Source organism: Notothenia coriiceps, unplaced genomic scaffold (assembly GCF_000735185.1).
Source record: "Notothenia coriiceps isolate Sejong01 unplaced genomic scaffold, NC01 NC01_scaffold00001630, whole genome shotgun sequence".
NCBI classification, from domain to species: Eukaryota; Metazoa; Chordata; class Actinopteri; order Perciformes; family Nototheniidae; genus Notothenia; species Notothenia coriiceps.
The window spans coordinates 280,258-298,045 of NW_011334331.1; the positions used below are offsets into that span (position 1 = coordinate 280,258).

Here is a 17,788-nt window from a genome sequence, read left to right on the forward strand (position 1 = left end):
ACGTACGTACGTACTACGTACGTAGTACGTACGTACGTACGTACTAGTACGTACGTACGTACTACGTACGTACGTACGGTACGGTACGNCACACCTGTGAGGTGGGATGGATTATCTCGGCAAAGGAGAAGTGCTCACTATCACAGATTTTTTCAGATTAGTGAACAATATTTGAGAGAAATGGTTATTTTGTGTATGTAGAAAATGTTTTAGATCTTTGAGTTCATCTCATGAAAAATGGGAGCAAAAACAAAAGTGTTTTTTGTTCAGTTTAAATAAACTTGCCTTGCCTATAGTTCATGGCTGTAGAGTAAAAACAATATAGATTAAAGTGCAGGTGCCCATGTGTCTATTTTAAAAAGGGTGCCATAAGTTTCGTAATCCGAGTTGGTTTAGACTCTGCTGCAGGAGGCATTGTGTAACAATGATGTCAGCATATAGGTCTATGCATTCTCTGCACACCTAGACGAAAAGGTCTTAGTTTACAGCGCTTGAGCTCAGGGAGTGCACACATTTTTCGGGAGGTTAAAGATACTCGAGTAGCACATCAGTTTATCATAGAGGGGTGTGGAAGACACTCAAATGGTCTTTAGTTTCATCCTCCCCTCTGCACCTTCCTCGACAGAACCAGCCTGTTGGTCACGGCTCACCGAGCTCATCCTCATACTTACAGCCTCGGAAGAAAACCACTGTGTTCTGATGGAGGGTAGTTATGCAGCAAATGTTTTGAGCCTCTTTGAACACTGTGCTCTGTTCTTCTCTAGACTTGTTTTCCCTTGTACATTTTGTCAGTCTAAATCACCCTTTAAAGGAAAACCCAGAGAACTTACTGCACCACCCACCACGGCACATGTCTTTTCCCTACATGGTTGAGAGTGGGTGGAGAAAATCAGTGGTGTGGGGTCGCTGTGTCAAATCTGTGGAAAAATGGGTTTCACTTGTTAATCTTTCCTCAGTCTGTGCAGCCCCTCCTGGGTGGTTCTAGTGATCGTTCACATCCCACCTTAAGCTTCCCTCACATTCTTCTATTATAGCTTGTGTTTCCGTGTTTTGGTGTTATCACTGTCTTTTAGTTTTGTCTTCCACCTGGCTTCCTCCGTGTGTCCAGCTCTGAAAGCATTTTCTGGCTGGATATGGGGTTTCAATGCATGCTGAGCCCTTATACAATCCTGTCACCATATTCTCACAGCCGTGGTGTTAATATAATAGCCTGCTATTGTGCAATGGGACAATAGCCTCTGACTGAAATACACTAAACTTGGCGCAGATGTGCTGAGGCTGGTTTTTGTGTCAGTGGAGGAGTATATCTGTGCAGAAGTGAAATCATGTGCATGTCTTATTATGAAAGCATTTCTACTTGTCATCAGTTACCCAACTTTAAAATCAAATGGTGTACGACTTTTTATCTGTCACCTGCTCAAAGCCATAATTTGCAGTGTCACCCTGATAGCATTATATCTAGTATATAGGGCTGCTTGTTTGGGTGGGTAACAGTGGACTCTGTTGAATTATTTAACAGTGTCCGTAAGACTACATTTGGCAACTCATAAATAGCAGAACAAGGCCTAACCTGAATGAGGACAGCAACAAACACAACTGTGTCTAAGGTAAACGTGAACGTTATCAAATGGGACCACCCTCTGTTCTGAATCCAGTAAAGTATGTTATCTCCCTGCCTACACACATACATATTTAAGGGAGAGTCATGCAAATTGCAGAAGATGTGAAGTATTTATTTATGTTCTTGCAATTTGTGAGGGTCAGTGACATCTGGAGATTTCCACATCTTTGTAGAGCAGGTGTACATTAGCATATGCATATGGTAGCAAAGCAGTGGTGCGTATAACTTCCTCAAACAATGAGAGGGATGCACACTGAATCTCAAAAACAACAAATAGCATTTGAGGAAGAAGAAAAAAAACATTCATGTAATATGCGAGCATTTTCCCTCACACCCGACCAAAGAGGGTGCATTCAGGGAAGTGCTAATGCGTTATGGCAATTTCTCTCTTTTGATGAGATCTTTATAAGTGCGTTAGCTTGGGATTCTGAGAAGAGATCAGCATTATCAGAGCCATCTCCATCCTCCACCTGCTCTGCTGTGAGAGTCTGGGTCAGTTCTCTCTGCTGCAGCGGTGGCTTTTAATTAATTTCAAGACACTTTTTCTTTCCACACCAAGCCATTCATTTATTTCCCTTCACCAGGGTGTGACTTGGTGGTTTTTCATTACGAGGAACAGCTGTTCAAATCGAATCGTTCTCCTTACGATGATTTTGATCTCTCGTCAAATGTTTGATTCTTCATTAATAAATAATTTAATCAGACAATTTAGTTTTTCTTATCATTTTCTGAGCTGAGGTGACAATTACATTTGGCACAAACCTCTACATCCTGCAGACATTTTTTAACCTCTGTTACAAAAGGTTTTTCCGTTTGCTAAGTGTACAACCAAGTATATGCACCAAAAATACAGTTTTAGCACTCGCAGTCGTAAAATACCAGAAGTAGTGTGTCATTTAAGAGCATTTGCCTACTATAGAGTACTGGTGCTGTGCTTACATGTCGAATTCAGGGACCGTGACAAGCCACAGAACTTCCAATCTACAGTTTTTCACAGTAATGACAAGCAGATTTTCCTGTATATTCATTTGAAACTCTAATTCCCCACTGTCTCTTAGCCCGTCAGACACGACTGTGAACTTAAAGGCTTGAGCCAGTAGAGAGATTATTAAGAAGCCCCTCATACATCAACCTGTCAAGCACTCTAAACCGTTTTTAGAGAAGTACTATACATATTAAAATGATCATAATGATGATAAAGAAATGACCAGGAAGTAAATCAATATCAGGTAAAGACTCACCTTCTGGAGTTGAAGGCTGTACTGGAGCCTGGGAGCAGATTTGGACATGAGGCCAGAGGCGTTGACACTGCAGTCCCTCAGGCTGCGGCTATCGGAGAAATGAGCCTGCAGTTTTTCCCTGTGTCTTCTGCGGACAAAAACAAGAGCAGTGAGAAAGAGGGGATCGTGAAGAATACAGAATAGGCTAAAATTAAAATGACCATGGCGGTGAACTACACTATTAGCAGTTTGCTGAGGTCAATGTGTTTCCTGCCTTTTCTGAAATGATTACACACTCTGATAACGTCGTTTGCTTCAATCATTGATTCTTATGACCCACTTGACCCGCTCTTTAAACACATATGTGACAACAATATTTATTGAACCGATGGCTTTTCATTCCTGACACATCATTTGCTGTTTGTGTGTGAAAACAGCCACATAATAACTCACACACACATAACATATCTTAGGGCGATACTACAACGATCTAACAACATGTGTCAAAAATTGTTAATGTATGACGGCCTTGAAAGGTTAAGGAGACTGAGTGGCATTGAACTTGCAACCCAGATGTGGACTTTTTTTTTTTCGGGAGCTGTAACAGTAAAGGTTTGATGGTGTTTAAAAGCGCTGGTTACAGAAATAGCATTAGGAGAGAAGATGTCTTGCACAAGTGAAAATGTAATTAAGTCAATGTACCATGAAATGTCCATTACATGCCTTTGTGATAATATTCTGAAAAAAGAACAAAAACAAGACTGAGATTTTCCAGAAATACCTCCGGAGACTCAAGAGCTTCGAACTTCACTTTGAAGAGGGAGACTACGAGAAACAGTTATGGCTGGATATTTTAATAATGCATTCATAATGGAAAGCTGCGAAGTGAACATGTCAAATTAATGGTGCCTGTTAGGTGTATCCATTTAATACTGAAGTCTTAAGCAGACTGTCCTGCTTCCTACAGGAGATAACTGACATTTTTTCACCCGTACAGTATAATTGCCTGCAGTCCATTCCATGATTAGAAATAAAAGGAACTCTTATGAAAAAAAAAATGGGACACGGAAAACTAAATTGGCATCCTAAAATAAACAAGACAGTGTTTTTTTTTTTTATCTTGTGATTAAACTTTGATTGAATAAAAAGAAGAAAATAATTGATGCTTAAGAATCTCAAATTAGATGTTAAATTGCCATTAAATGATCATTCTTAAATACCGGCTTGCTAAAGTATACTTTATCTGCAAATGAGGCTGCAGGCTAAATTCTTCCAGATTTAAAAGAAGCTCATATTAAGAAAAGAAACATAAAAAATGGATGTTGTTGTTGGTTACTAACTACTTAAAAACAGTATCTAACAGAGAAAGCCGTAAAGGAAGAATTTGCTGGCTTTTCCTGGTCATTTCAAGTACCTTCAATCCACCATCATTTTCATATATAAGCTTACAGTAGTTATTACTTAGCTAATTTCATAGTCTTATCCATGACAATCAGCAACTGATGGTGGATATTTCACCCACTATGTGGTTCTATGTATTTCCCATTCTGTATCCTGCATAATTACTACAAATTATAACCATTCATTAACTTGGCTTTGATTTTCATATATTTTTACTGTTTGAAAATGTACAAGTTACTTTTTTTTATCTCTTTCTCTTCTGTATTAAACACTATCAAGGAAGCACTACTGGTTAATCTTCTCAGTGGAGTACTGATGCAAAAAGCCTGAGGAGCAGAATACACTTAGGTTTATTGCATGTAAAGCTACACTGTCACCAAACATTCAGGGAAACTAAATTCAATTCAACAACGACTATGTGTTTGGATAATTTCCAGTACATTTATTCTACTGCTGAGCCAGGACTCTCTGGTCATGCTGTCCGACAGACGCTTCTTAGAGCACTCCAGTACTGAAATGAAACCCATTTTTGTTTATCAGGACCAATTTAATCAACACTACATTAACTCCCTTTTTACGCCGCCATTACTTTTACTTTGTCTACATTGGTTTTCTTTATTTTTCCTTGCAGTGAGTAATTTACTTTGGCAGGCTGGCTTTCGTGCTGCCTGGTACCCCTCTCACCCAGTCGGGAACGTACGCACACGCACTTAGTGTCTAATGGCTTTTTGAACATGGTCTAGCTCTTGCCCTATCTGTGTATTTCGTTTTGTGAGGAGCATTTTGTGACACACCTGTTCTCGGAAACCGCTTTCCGAATAAATCTTACATGAGTATGTGTCCCAAATGCATCCTACACAATTTGGATTTGATGCCCTGCTAAAACATCCTCTAGCTGACTCACACTTAGAATTTCATCGGGCTCCATGCCATGATAGTGAAGTGCTCTTTCTGCACAGCCGGGGGCACACTCTACTAATGTGGTGCTGGCTGGCATGTGGCATCACTCACTTGTTGCGCCGGTAGAGAGCCATACATGCCACTCCAAGAAGACAGATCCCTGAGGCAATGCTGAAGATGGACAGCACCTGCCTCTGGTAAGTGTCACCACTCTCTGCGGAAGGAAAAAAAACACAGTTCAAGCCATTGAATTTGTTCTTTGACACAAAATATATGGGCTGTGATTGATCAGGGAGAAAGAAACAGATCAAGAATCAACATACTGAGCTCACACGAACAGCAGATGGACGCTCAAAAACTGCCACATACACACACATCCACCCACAATCTGTATTAGCATAAAGCGACCGATGCTGCTGTCAGTAAATGTCAGTGTTTGAGCATGGGATGGCGACAAGGCAGACACAGGCAGGGCTCAGTGACATGTGCTAACTGAAGTGTGATAATCATTTCGTTCAGACAAAACCCAGCAGGCAACCCCGATGGACTGTCTTGCACAGCAGGGGCCACCCCGTGCATGTTTTGCGCGCGTGCATGAGCTGTATGTGTGTCAGCATATCGGAGACTGATGGCGACAGGGAATTAGCAGCAAATGAGCGCTCCCGGAGCTTCTTGTCAGACCCTTGTACATCAGCAGCAGAGGCTTAAGGTCACAGGCAGCTGGGACAAGTAGCAGTTGATCCCAGCAGATATCTGTCTGACAGAGCAGATGAATTGTGGTTGTGCACAACTTACAATGGTTCCACACGCAGAGTGTGGAGGCACTGCATTCAATCACATCGTTTAGTGGTCAAAATAAGCACAAAAAATACAGCTCATCTAGTTGGAGGAACCTCTATGTCCCGCTGAAATTCATGACCTCATCACTGTAAAACTGAAATCTGTAGGTGAAGATTGTTTTCTGTTTGTAGGCAATCATGGTGGAGCAACCTGTGCATGAAGGCAGGTACACAATCTTTGTGAAGGCCAAAAAAGACGGAACTCGCCGAAAATGCAATCTCAGGATCTATTGGATATCGGTTTTGGTTTTGGTTTTGGCAAAAATCATTTGTGAACTGTGTGTAAACTGGCTACTCGTGAAAAAAAAAACTGGGTACAGACGTCATCTTTCAACTCCATCCTCGCGTCTCAAGTTGTTTGAACATTAACATTTAGGACGTATGGAGTAGGACGTTTTGGCCCGGACGTCTGGCGGCTACATGGAAACTTCAGAAAAATCTCGGAAGTTCCCCAAACAAGCCTAGATAGCAACATTTGATTTGCGAAAGATCTTGCTTGATTCCCTTCCTGGCAATCAATTTGGGTTTCACAAATCAAGGGTTACTATTCTAGACTCGAGCGAGGCCTGCAGGGGCTAAACTGTCACAGAAGGGTAGAGACTTTGTTCATGACCTTCAATGCAACCTTCTGTGACATTACTCATTCAATCATAAACAATAACCCCCCCTGTGTCTGATTTCTACACCTTGACAACCGCAGGGTGAAGTGCAGAAACATCCCCACAACCTGTTCATGACCTTTTAATGTCTTGTCTGTGGCTTTTGATGCTGTCAACAGAGAACTTTCCAGGGATGTCTTCTTCATCCTTGCTTGTCTACTCTTGTTTATCCACTTCGTCAAATTCTATTTTTAAGGGACATTTGGAGAGCTTCCTGTGTTCAAAGCAGACACTGGAGTGCTACCAAGTGCGCGATGTCTTTCCTCTTTTATCTTTTCATTTTTCCCTCTGCATTACAGAACATCAATGCTGCATCAACACATTCAAGGGGGTGTAACTGAGGTCAAAAGGGAGGGAAAACCTTTTTAATATTAGAACACTTCTGGCAAGATAGCATCTGAAAACATCCTGGAGATACAATATGTTGAGAAATACTGTATATGTATACATCATACAGTAAGTTCAAACTGCCCACTCAGCTCTTGTGGAAAGGAGCCAGGATGGGTTGAACATTTAAGAAATGGTGCAAGCGTGGCCGTGACCCTCTATTGCTTAGTTTACATATTAGTTTTAGACATATTTGTATTTTTATATTTGGGATTGTGGGAAACGGTATTTCGATCGCTCTGTCTGTACACACAATAAAGTTGACTTTGACTTTCACTGGCAAACTGTGTGGTTATGTGAATGATATTGGGTTGAAAGTAATACTTTTTGAAAATGTGGCTATTTTTGTTAGCAATTTGTGTTGTTATTAACTCATTTAGTTAATTGGTGTTCTGAATTATAGTCAACACCAATATTCATATTTCAAGGACAATATGTAAACATCAAAATGTTTTCATCTGAGATGTTTATAAAATAGTTGTGATAATAGTTGGGCCAGTTCATTTTCCAGCCGAGAAATACACTTTTATCCAACATGAAAGTCATTTTAAATGTTAGTTTATTTACTACAATTCACATTTTTAAGTAAATAAAACCACAAACGAGTCGATGTAGTTAAAGTTAAATAGTATATGAATGGACTCAAACATCCTCATATATATCTGAGACCTCATCCAACGACAGACCCCCACCCGTCGCCTCAGGTCTGCTGAAGCTAACCTACTGCAGCCCATCAGGACAAAGCTCCGGACCTGGGGTGACAGGGCCTTCGCAGCAGCCTCCCCCACACTCTGGAACTCCCTCCCCAGCCACGTCAGATCCGCCATCACTCTCACATCATTCAAACAATCCCTCAAAACTCACCTTTTCACTCTTGTCTTCAACTCCTAATCAACTAACCCCTTGCCCTTATTCCTCCTACCTTAGCACTTTCTACTTTTGTTGTTATTTTGTTTTACTTGCTTGTAAGCACTTTGAGCACCAGGAAAAGTGCTTTATAAATGTAATGTATTATTATTATTATCTGCAAGCATTATTATTATTATTATTATTATTATTAAAGCCCTTTTGGTCCATAATATCAGCACTTCTGGCAGGCTCTATTGTACATAATAGGACATAACACTTCCCATATTTGACACTTATATTATAATACTCCTAAGTGGTGGAGCTGTCAACAAGTTCCTGACTTGCAGATTCTTGTCCCTCTGTAATTTGTCATAAAGGGACCGCAGTGAATGTCCTTAAGCTGCACTTTACACATCAACGACAGAAGTTGCCCTGTTTACAAGCAATGTGTCACTTGTATAGCCGTGCCCCTGTAAAACCTGCAGCCTCTAACCATCAGTGAAATAACCTCTTGACGTTTCCATCTTCGAAAGATATAGGAAATATCTTCCCCTGCTGCAGCATCATCTGTGCTCATCCGAGGCACCACCTGAGACGAGCCTATGCCTTTTTCTTTTTTGAAAGATGAAATAGGCCTTTTTTGGAAATCTGAACATGAAAACAGCTGTCTACAAAGCTGTGCTGAATGGCTGTGAGGACAAACCAGCATGCAGTCTGTGCATAAAACCATTAAAGGCCTTTCATGCCCGATGCCTACAAGGCATTCTTGAAATTAGATGCAAGAGAGTGGAGGGAGACGGAACGAACTGAACAGCCTCAGCTATATCGGCTAAGCCATGTCATATTGACACGAGGACAACACAATCCCATATGGCCACCTATTCTATAGCAAGCACTCTACACATCACCATAAAGAACTGCTATAATGAGGAGCATGCTAAAGTATCCATGACAAAATTGGGTATTTGGCCTGAAATACACAAGGGCACACTACTCTAGAGACAGGGGGGAAAAAATGCAAGAAAATCAAAAGACAAGATCCTATTTTCTGCACTCAATCCCACTCCAAACAGAGCTTTGCTATTTTCTCACCCACTGTTTCAAGCGATCCTATTTTAGACTTAGAAAAACGCTGACTATAACAGGTTTGAAGAGTCCCATTGCTAAAGCAGAAAAAAGAATGGAACACAATGAATAAGCAAGTGAGCCCACACAGAGCTTTTAAACACCAAAAAAACTGCCTGCCCTTCTGTCTGTCATCTGTCTAGGTATCAATCGATCAGTCCTGTTCTCATGTTATCAAATGCATCCGCCCACCTGCAGCAGCATTGTGGACTCATTTAGCCCCCAAGATTAAAATCACTGAATTGAGTAATGCTGTGCGCAGGGCAGGCTTCTTTCTTTCAAAGCACCTTCTATTTCCTGGAGCAAGTGTGTGACGTGACAGCGGTGTATGAAGCTGCGTTAATGGAAAACTTCTCCGCATGCAAATGTTTGTTATCATGTACACACAAAAGGAAGCCAGAGAGCGTGGAAAAGACCGAAAAGATAAAGTGGAAAACGGTAGGAGGGCGTTGGATGCTGTGTGTGTGTGTGTGGGGGGGGAGAGGGAGGTGAGATTATATATTCCCTCTGGAGAAAGAACAGTGCCATTATTAGAGATAGGGGATAAAGATGTGTTAACCCCCTTGAGGGTTAAAATGTATCTGAAGGAATATTGAATTACAAAGGGGTTAAACATTATTTCCATTATTCAATTTAGAGAATTACTCAGAATGTGTATAGGCTTCAGATAACTTGGACAATTAATTGTTCTAAACAGATATAGAATTGACTGCTAAACACACAATCATACATGAACTGCCGCGGTGCGTCTTATTTGCTTCCCCTTCGTTACATCACTCGTCTCTAACCGCACTGTTCTAGTTCAGACAGAATACACCTAATTCATCAGCACGGTGTTTCCATGGCGACTGGCCCGCATTAATTTCCCAAGGTGAGTGGCCTTGTTGTGCTGGATTGTGTGTTTTGTATGTGGTGTTTTACAGACGTACGGCACATTAACAATTGAGTACTCCACATAGACAGTGTAAAGTTGTCTTACCCATGAACTCAATCCCAAGTTCATCCGCTGTTCCATTCAAGGCCAGGCAGCATGAGGAAAAGGGAGGGAACGGGTACAAAAAGGGGGAGAGAGAGAAAGATGGGAGAATAAAACAGTTACAACATGATGCGCCTGTATCTTGCTCAGAATCCACCTTAGGGAGGGACACATGCTGCAACTAGAACATAAAGTTGGTTTGACAGTTTACTCTGACATGTCTCTCCCTTGTGCAGCAGGTAATGAGCCAGCCAGCCCCAGAAGCTCGGTATGCTTCTCTGTGATACACTCTTAGCCTACAATGGCTTTGAAAACAACACAGATAAAGGGGCTGAGAGGATTAGAGGAAGGATCGTGAAAGTCACATTTAAAAAAAACGACATATCATATAGCTTTTTGTCACTGACGTTGCTTAGCGAAAGGCGGTTGTATTGATTTACGCTTGAGGCATGGCAGTAATTGTGCTACTCTGTCTCCAAGCATAGCTTCTCAATATTCACAAGCTGGTTGCTTTAAGATGCGCCGCGCCAACACACACGTTCACATGCGTCACACCCATAGGCATACAGTGCTTTCCACTCTGTGTGTATGTCTTTGTCTCGCACATACACCCCCTCTCACACTCGCAGACACACACAGAGCCTTTCTTCATGCAGTTAAGTCTTTCTTCCCAATTCCAGTGCTGGGGAAACAGATAAAAAGGAACCCTCGTGTTCCTTCCATCCTGACAGTGCCCCTTTTTCATGTCACTGTAATGTAATCTCATTTAAATTAAAATGAAACCCTCACTAGTAATTGCTTTTCTGACAGAGGTGGTCTGAGTTTTAAATAGAATGTGGCTTGCCAAGCTCCTGACAGATTATGTAGTGGACACTCTCCAAAAAAAATAAAGAGGCTAACACAGAAGAAAAAAATTAACATCTGTTCTCGGATGCATTTTGATTGTACCAAGGGAAAATCTTTCAGTGCTGTGGCTTTGTGAGTTGGGGGGAAATAAAAACACCCCAGAGATTGGAGTGGGGTTCAAATACAACAGAAATAAACATTTGGATGAATGGATTATAATCATTTTACAAGCTTATCTCCCTATATATTAAGTGGTCTGATTTAAGGAAAAATACAATTTTAATGGTCATAGTTGAAAAAATACACTTAATGAAATTAGGATATTTAGAAAAGTTTTTTTTAAAGCTAAAACAATTATATTTATTTCAAAGCCAAGATTTGAATGTACTCTATTGCTGCCTCACAGTATCTGGCTGTGGTTACAACAAGCCTGCATAACATGTCTGAAAACCTAAATAAATTATACCATTAACAAATGAATTAACATTTGTATTCAAATAGAAACTAGGTGTCATCATGTTTTACTGAATATAATGTCGGTTCATAATCTCCATATTCATCCCCTGCAGTCTCAAGGGTTATTTAACAAATGTCAGCATTTATTACACGCGAGTCATAACCAAGTCTGAAAACAATTCATATATGAAAGATTCAAAAACAGTGAAGAGGCAGTCAACTCTGGCCCGGGGACATTATTCCTATTGCCATGAGGAATTTAAAGATATAACTGCATGATTAGGATAAGGTCCACACAAGGCGCTTACTGTCACTGAGGAACAAACACTTGGCAGGGCCCAAGAAGTGAATGCAGTATTTGATTGATGTTGCCTGATCTGTATGATCCATTCAAGCCTTTCTCTGTCCCCAACATTTTCCCACTCTAAATATCCCTGACTGTCACATCCTGTGGAGATGATGTCATTGCAACACTGATACACATCCCTTGTTCTGGCATCGCCTCGTCTGGAGACATTTGCCAATCATAATACATGCAGGCTCCCAATCCGTCGCACTGGCAACTCAAAGCACCCCCGAGAATCACTTACGCTCTAGTGGGAGCCTTGAGAGAAAGCTTGGAGAATACCTGTGCATCATGTCAGATGCTCTTGGCTCGATTAAGAGGCAGAAATCTGGCGGGTGGGAGAGACAATGGCAGCAGTGAATCAAATCCTTAATCCCCTCCTTCATTTGGGTGAGCAACACTGGGGAGCCAATATGTGTGCGTGTGTGTGTGTGTGTGTGTGTGTGTGTGTGTGTGTGTGTGTGTGTGTGTGTGTGTGTGTGTGTGTGTGTGTGAACTCAATATCCTGTGTAGCTACTTACAGCAGACATTATATCTACCGGAGATATAGTTCAAATTAGAGGCTTGACTTCTCCCTCTTTGTAAGTCAGCTGGGTAAAACTAAAAGCCGGCTCAACTCCCTCCCTCCCGCTCCATCTCCTCTGTAGTCTCAGATGTGCAACTTGCTCCACTGAACACCATTAATGGCATGCTCCAAACTCTTTCAAAGTATAAGGAGGAACCCATTCCATTTTTAACCAGATATAGAATAAAATGCAGCCTTCTACACTTTCATGTCTCCAATAAAATACCTCGCCGCCATCCCCACTGTGCACCAACGACTCAGACCCCAGCTCTTTTTTTCCACCTCATTTCCGAGTTCACAGCAGTGTAGCCGGAGTACCTGACAGGGAGTCTCTTTGTCCTTTTGTCCCGGGGCTTTTGAGATGGGCGCGACTTCTCTTTTCTACCTCTGTAAAGATGTGTGTATGACGGAGTGGCACTGTGTGTACGGCTCTTTTGAGAAGCTGCTTTGCGGGGCAGTCAATACCCAGAACAAGCATGAGAGCGAATGGTTGATTTTTGACTGTGACGTGCACAGGAATTGATTTCAGAGAAGAAGAAAAAAAGGTTAAAAGAGAATAGTTTGCGTGGCAGATAAAAAACATTCATTATTTTCTCATGTTTGAGTTCTGTCTAAAGCTTAACATCTTTGCAAACTATTGCTCATACACACACTGAGACACACACACACACACACACACACACACACACACACACACACACACACACACACACACACACACACACACACACACACACACACACAAACGTTGAATTGAGTGTCACTGGAACTCATCCACTTGCAGTTGTTGTAAGTGTGCATGTATGTGTGTATGTTATTATATGATTTGGTTTTAGCAAGCAGGATAATCCCCAAAACTCTTGGCAATCTGGGGACATTTTAGATTATTCTGTATCAACAGAGATCAAAATAGGCTTCATTCCTCTCTCAAATCTTCCAGGGCACATTTATCTCTGTTGGTGGTTAAACGATTGTGGACAAAACACAGCTCTCTGAGGCGAACAGGTGCGTGCATGCAGTGCTCTCACAAGGCACTTCGTTTACTGCCTTGTATTATTCATTTTGTTTTCTTGATACAAGATGTCGGGGGTGTGTTCCCGGCACACAATGCTACTGACATGACATGTTTCTGAACATGACAATGTCAAAAATGTTTCTGAACATTACATTTTTTTATAGATATCTGCTGTTCACTTATCCGTCAACTTCATTTATCTAGCAATTTATTCTAATTAATAACTATATACTCTTAAGATGAATGAGTTGTATTATTAATTACTATTAAATGCATACAACTTCAACCAACAGAAAGAGAACACCCAGATCTCAAGCTGGTCCTTGAGTAAAACTACCGTGCTTTAGAATTACAAAAAGGAAAAAAAGTGAAAGAAGAAAAACTTGACCTTTTACAGAGAAAAAGTACATGTTAGATTTGTGTTTGGCCTCCAAGCTACCGAGTCCTTCAGTTATATAAAAACAAAAGCTAATAACCATAGTTGAAGATTGCAGAAGGTCTATTTGTGATTTCCATGGGATTTTAATATTCAGGAAAGGTCTGGCAAGGCTGCACTTGACGTCATAGCATATTGTTTATACTATATAGTGAAGCACGGAGAGCTTCCTGCACCCAAGTGAAGGCAATCTTTTTCAAAATGTCTTAATTTACGATAGAACATAACACAATAACTTTGTTCAGGTCACTGGATAATGTTAACCTAACAGGCCTTTAGAAAAGGTTGAAAACAAATGAATCTGGAAATAAAAAACGACTCTCGATCATTCGTTTACACCTTTTAGACATTGGACCAGTGACCCGGGGCTGCTCATAGATATAGCTTTGTTCTAAGGGGTCAAGATGAATTCTGGGATTTGTTGCCTGTGGATACAACACATGAGCAGTAGCAAGAGCAGCAACACTGCCACTATGGCTTTGCAGCTTAGAGTTAAAGCTTCCTCTGGGAGGTTCCTACCCTTAATGTGTTTTTGCTTCACGCTGATCAAACTGATTTAGGCTTCGCCGTCCCTGAAACACTGTTTTTTTTTGTCACCTGAAAGGTCTATTGTATGTTTAATCCACTGACAAAATCCATCCACTTCCCTTCTTCCATCCTGGATGCTGCAATGGAGATATATTTACCCTTCTTTTATATGTTGCCTTTTGAGGCATAGTGTATTATTGACTTTCTTTAAATGAAAATGTTCTATAAATGTCTTGTAATATAATGGATTTGTTTCGTTGGGTATCTATGTTTGGGCAAAACATAATATGATTCAGCCTATCTCAAAAGGCAATATCAAATATCTTCCGTTCTGGACACGCATGAAAATGGATACCTGCCTATAGAAGATAAAATAAATACAGAAAAGTGGCTGCCATGAGGGAGAGGAAACATGCTCTGTGTCGACGGCCTGTGACCCCATTACTGGCCTCTCAGTGGGTCTGGTGGCATCACGCAGGAGGAAGTAGGAGTCAAGTTTCCTCTCTGACTCGGTGCGGAGGAGTCAAGTCAATCCATAAAACACTGCAAATTTGTAAAGCCACCGTCTTATGGGAAAGGCTCTGGGCCTCTAATTTCTCTTCCTTGTACCTCTGACTTTTGCTTTCTTTTTTAACTACTACACAGCTGTCATGGGAATTTAAAGACTCCAGGGTAAGTGTTTCTCATGAGCAATAGGAAACTGGAAACTTCCCTTCCTTGTAACTACTAGACTAAATCAAGATTAAAGACTGCTGTAAATGATGCAGTCTTTATGCACAGGGTTTAATATTAATATCCGCATGCTGGAACTGTATTTAATCATCCAATAAAGAAAGCAAGTCTTGTGACGCACATAACAACAGTGTCTTGTAACCAAATAATATTCTTTATTTCTATAATAAAACATTTAAAATGATAGCTATTAATGTACGTGTAATCACATGCTGTGAAAAATGGGCTGAAAATGGAAATATAAATCCTAAAATAATTAGAACTAAAAGCTAAGAAAATATTTCTTATTCTGGAATTCTAAGAGTATTATCACCTCATAAAGCTTCGTAGCTCATGCTAGTGTTTTCTTTAAGTATCAAGCAAGCACAAGTGGCTGTAAAAAAACAAATTGGCCAAATAATTGTAAATCAAAGTCGGTTTTTTATGCTTGTATCTTTTGAAAATGCTATACTCTTAGCTTTTGAATGATCACAATATCATTAAATTGAAGATTTATATATGTTTTTTTTTGGGCTTTTTTATGCCTCCATAAATGAGTTGACATTAGGGAACTGAGAGGAAACAAGGGAGAGTAATTGGTTGGACATGCAACAAAGGTACGGGTGTGTTTGAACCGGGTATTTTGTCTTAATGGTTGGGGCCTTAACCCCTATTTTCCAGAGTTTTGCTCGCAGGCATGCAACATGTTCTTGTTATATCATGTCACAGATCGATATACTTTAGAATAATAAAATAGAAAGGAAAGCGTACTTGGGTCTGACAAGATAGCATCTGTCTTGGGAACAAACTGGTCACAGCGTAGTCCATGGTAGCCCTCCTTACACCTGTGAGAGGGGGAGGGAAAAGAACAAGATTAGAAGTTAGACAAACCAAGCAAAAAGTACCAAAGTACAGAATGAAGAGACTTTCAGATAAGCAAAGTTGAGAGGACCTAGAATGGGACTGAACGGAGGGTACAAAGTGGAGTGCTAGCCGAGGACCGAGGTGGTAGAGGGAGATACACAGAGACTGTCGAGAGGGGTGGGGTGAGAAGAAAGAGAAAGGAAGGAGAAGATAGTTGGGCAGGCCTATAAGCAGCGCCTGCAGCCTCACTGATAGCACATGACTGACAGGAATGCCAGGTCCCAGTGGAAGAAACGGGGTTCTGGGATGGGAAGTACTTGGCGTGATGAAGACCACGGAAGATCTACAATGGAAGGGAAGCTGCCATAGCTGGGAGACTCATATAAACAACAATTTGGCACGGTCCAGACATTTGCTTTCATCACCAACTAAACATCCCCACACTGAGGAGGCCTGCAGATCCCGCAGCAACTGTCATAAATATATCCACCGAAATTAGGAAATCTGCAATATCGCAGCAATACCCCCATCTTTATACATTATTATACATGTATAAATCTTGTTAATGACTCAGGATTTTTACCAGTCCTGTGTGTACCTCTACTGTCGGAATACAAAATGTCTTTGTACAAAAAGTTGCTCCAAAAATCAGGTCAGAAACACAAAGTTTTGGAGTTGCTCCTCTGCACTCAGCCCTAGTTTGGCACAATCCTCAACAGTTTCTGTTTCAAAGAGGACTTAGGCATTTTTTATTCCTATCTTCAATAGTAGCCATACTGTGAGAACATCCAGTGGGCTGATCCATCCCTCTGCTCTTTCACGGCTTAGGGGAGACAACTGGGGGATTTGCTTTGATGTGACTGTTTCAACATTAACTTGTTCATGAGTGAGCGATATGTCAGACTTGTCTATATTTTCTCCATTGCATCGGCCGATGACATATTGCAGGTAAACTGCAGGGATTTACGCTCGCACAATATCCGTCAATATCCGTCAATATCTGTCCGTCCCGTTTCCACCAGTGTCACCGATCCCATATACACCGTAATGTTTAAGATGAGTGACAGGCAGAAGCAGACCATTCGGTCACACTCAGCTCAGCTCGACCTGATAGCCCGAAGAACAATAAAAAAAAAATAGCACTGTCAACAACAACAACAACAACTGAGCCATGTAAAACAAACCGAGCAGCTGTGGAGATCAAAAGTTGGAGGTAAGGGAGGTGATAAGAGTGACGAATGTGATAGACTGTCACCATTCTTTGTCTTATATCTCAAGCTGCAGCTTCCCTTTGTGCTGTGTGTCTCAGCCCAATATGTGCCACTTCTTATCCCTCCTCCTTTGGCTATAATGCAGTATGGAGTTGATGCGCAATTGATGAAAATAAATTGGATACAGAACGGTATGCGCACCTCTTATTTCACGCTGGCTCAAAGCTGAGAGTAGTGCTAATGCCCAGCATCTGCTTGTTTCACTGGGTGTCCATTTTATTTCTGTTTGTGGCTTGTTTGTTGATTTCGTGGCTCAAAAGGAAAATGTTAGGTTGCACCGTGCAATTGTGGTACTTGTTTGGCATACAATTGCACTTGCATGTCAACCAAAAGAGACCACTTCTTTGCACAAGATTGAGACATCATTTGCTTTGGTGTAACCTGCTTTGACTGCATTTTTGGACACTTGAAACCCCAGAAACCATCTGTGAACACATTGGCAGCTGCTTTTCCGGCAGCCAAAGAGCAATATTATGATGAACTGGACTCGTGTTCCAAGCCAACTGGTGAATGTGATTCTGATATTAATTGTAATCATAGTTGTGATTTTACTCTTCATCAGTAGGCAATTTGAGGAAAGATAATGGAGGGATACCATCACTGTTGTCAGAAAAATGACCAAAATGCATGCCCCTTTTTAACCTAAAGGTTCCAACTCTATCCCTTAGTCGTAGAAGGGAATGAGCCGAGGTGTTGTTTAGTTGCATGTTTGTCCCCCTGACTCATTGATCCTTTATTTGACTGAGGTTCATGTATGTTAGAATCTATGGCCC

At 41.1% G+C, this 17,788-nt stretch overlaps 1 protein-coding gene across 1 annotated transcript in view; it reads right to left on the reverse strand.

The window, feature by feature from the left end:
- nrg3b (neuregulin 3b) overlaps positions 1-15,722 on the reverse strand; it is a 28,670-nt gene extending 12,948 nt beyond the window's left edge. The window contains exons 1-4 of the mRNA XM_010791613.1: positions 15,652-15,722; positions 9,981-10,007; positions 5,254-5,356; positions 2,863-2,989 (exon numbers count right to left, since the gene is read on the reverse strand). Of these exons, the coding sequence (XP_010789915.1) occupies positions 2,863-2,989; positions 5,254-5,356; positions 9,981-9,984 (234 nt within the window). The 5' untranslated portion in view covers positions 9,985-10,007; positions 15,652-15,722. The remainder of the gene's footprint in view (positions 1-2,862; positions 2,990-5,253; positions 5,357-9,980; positions 10,008-15,651) is intronic.
- Between the last annotated feature and the right edge of the window lie 2,066 nt (positions 15,723-17,788).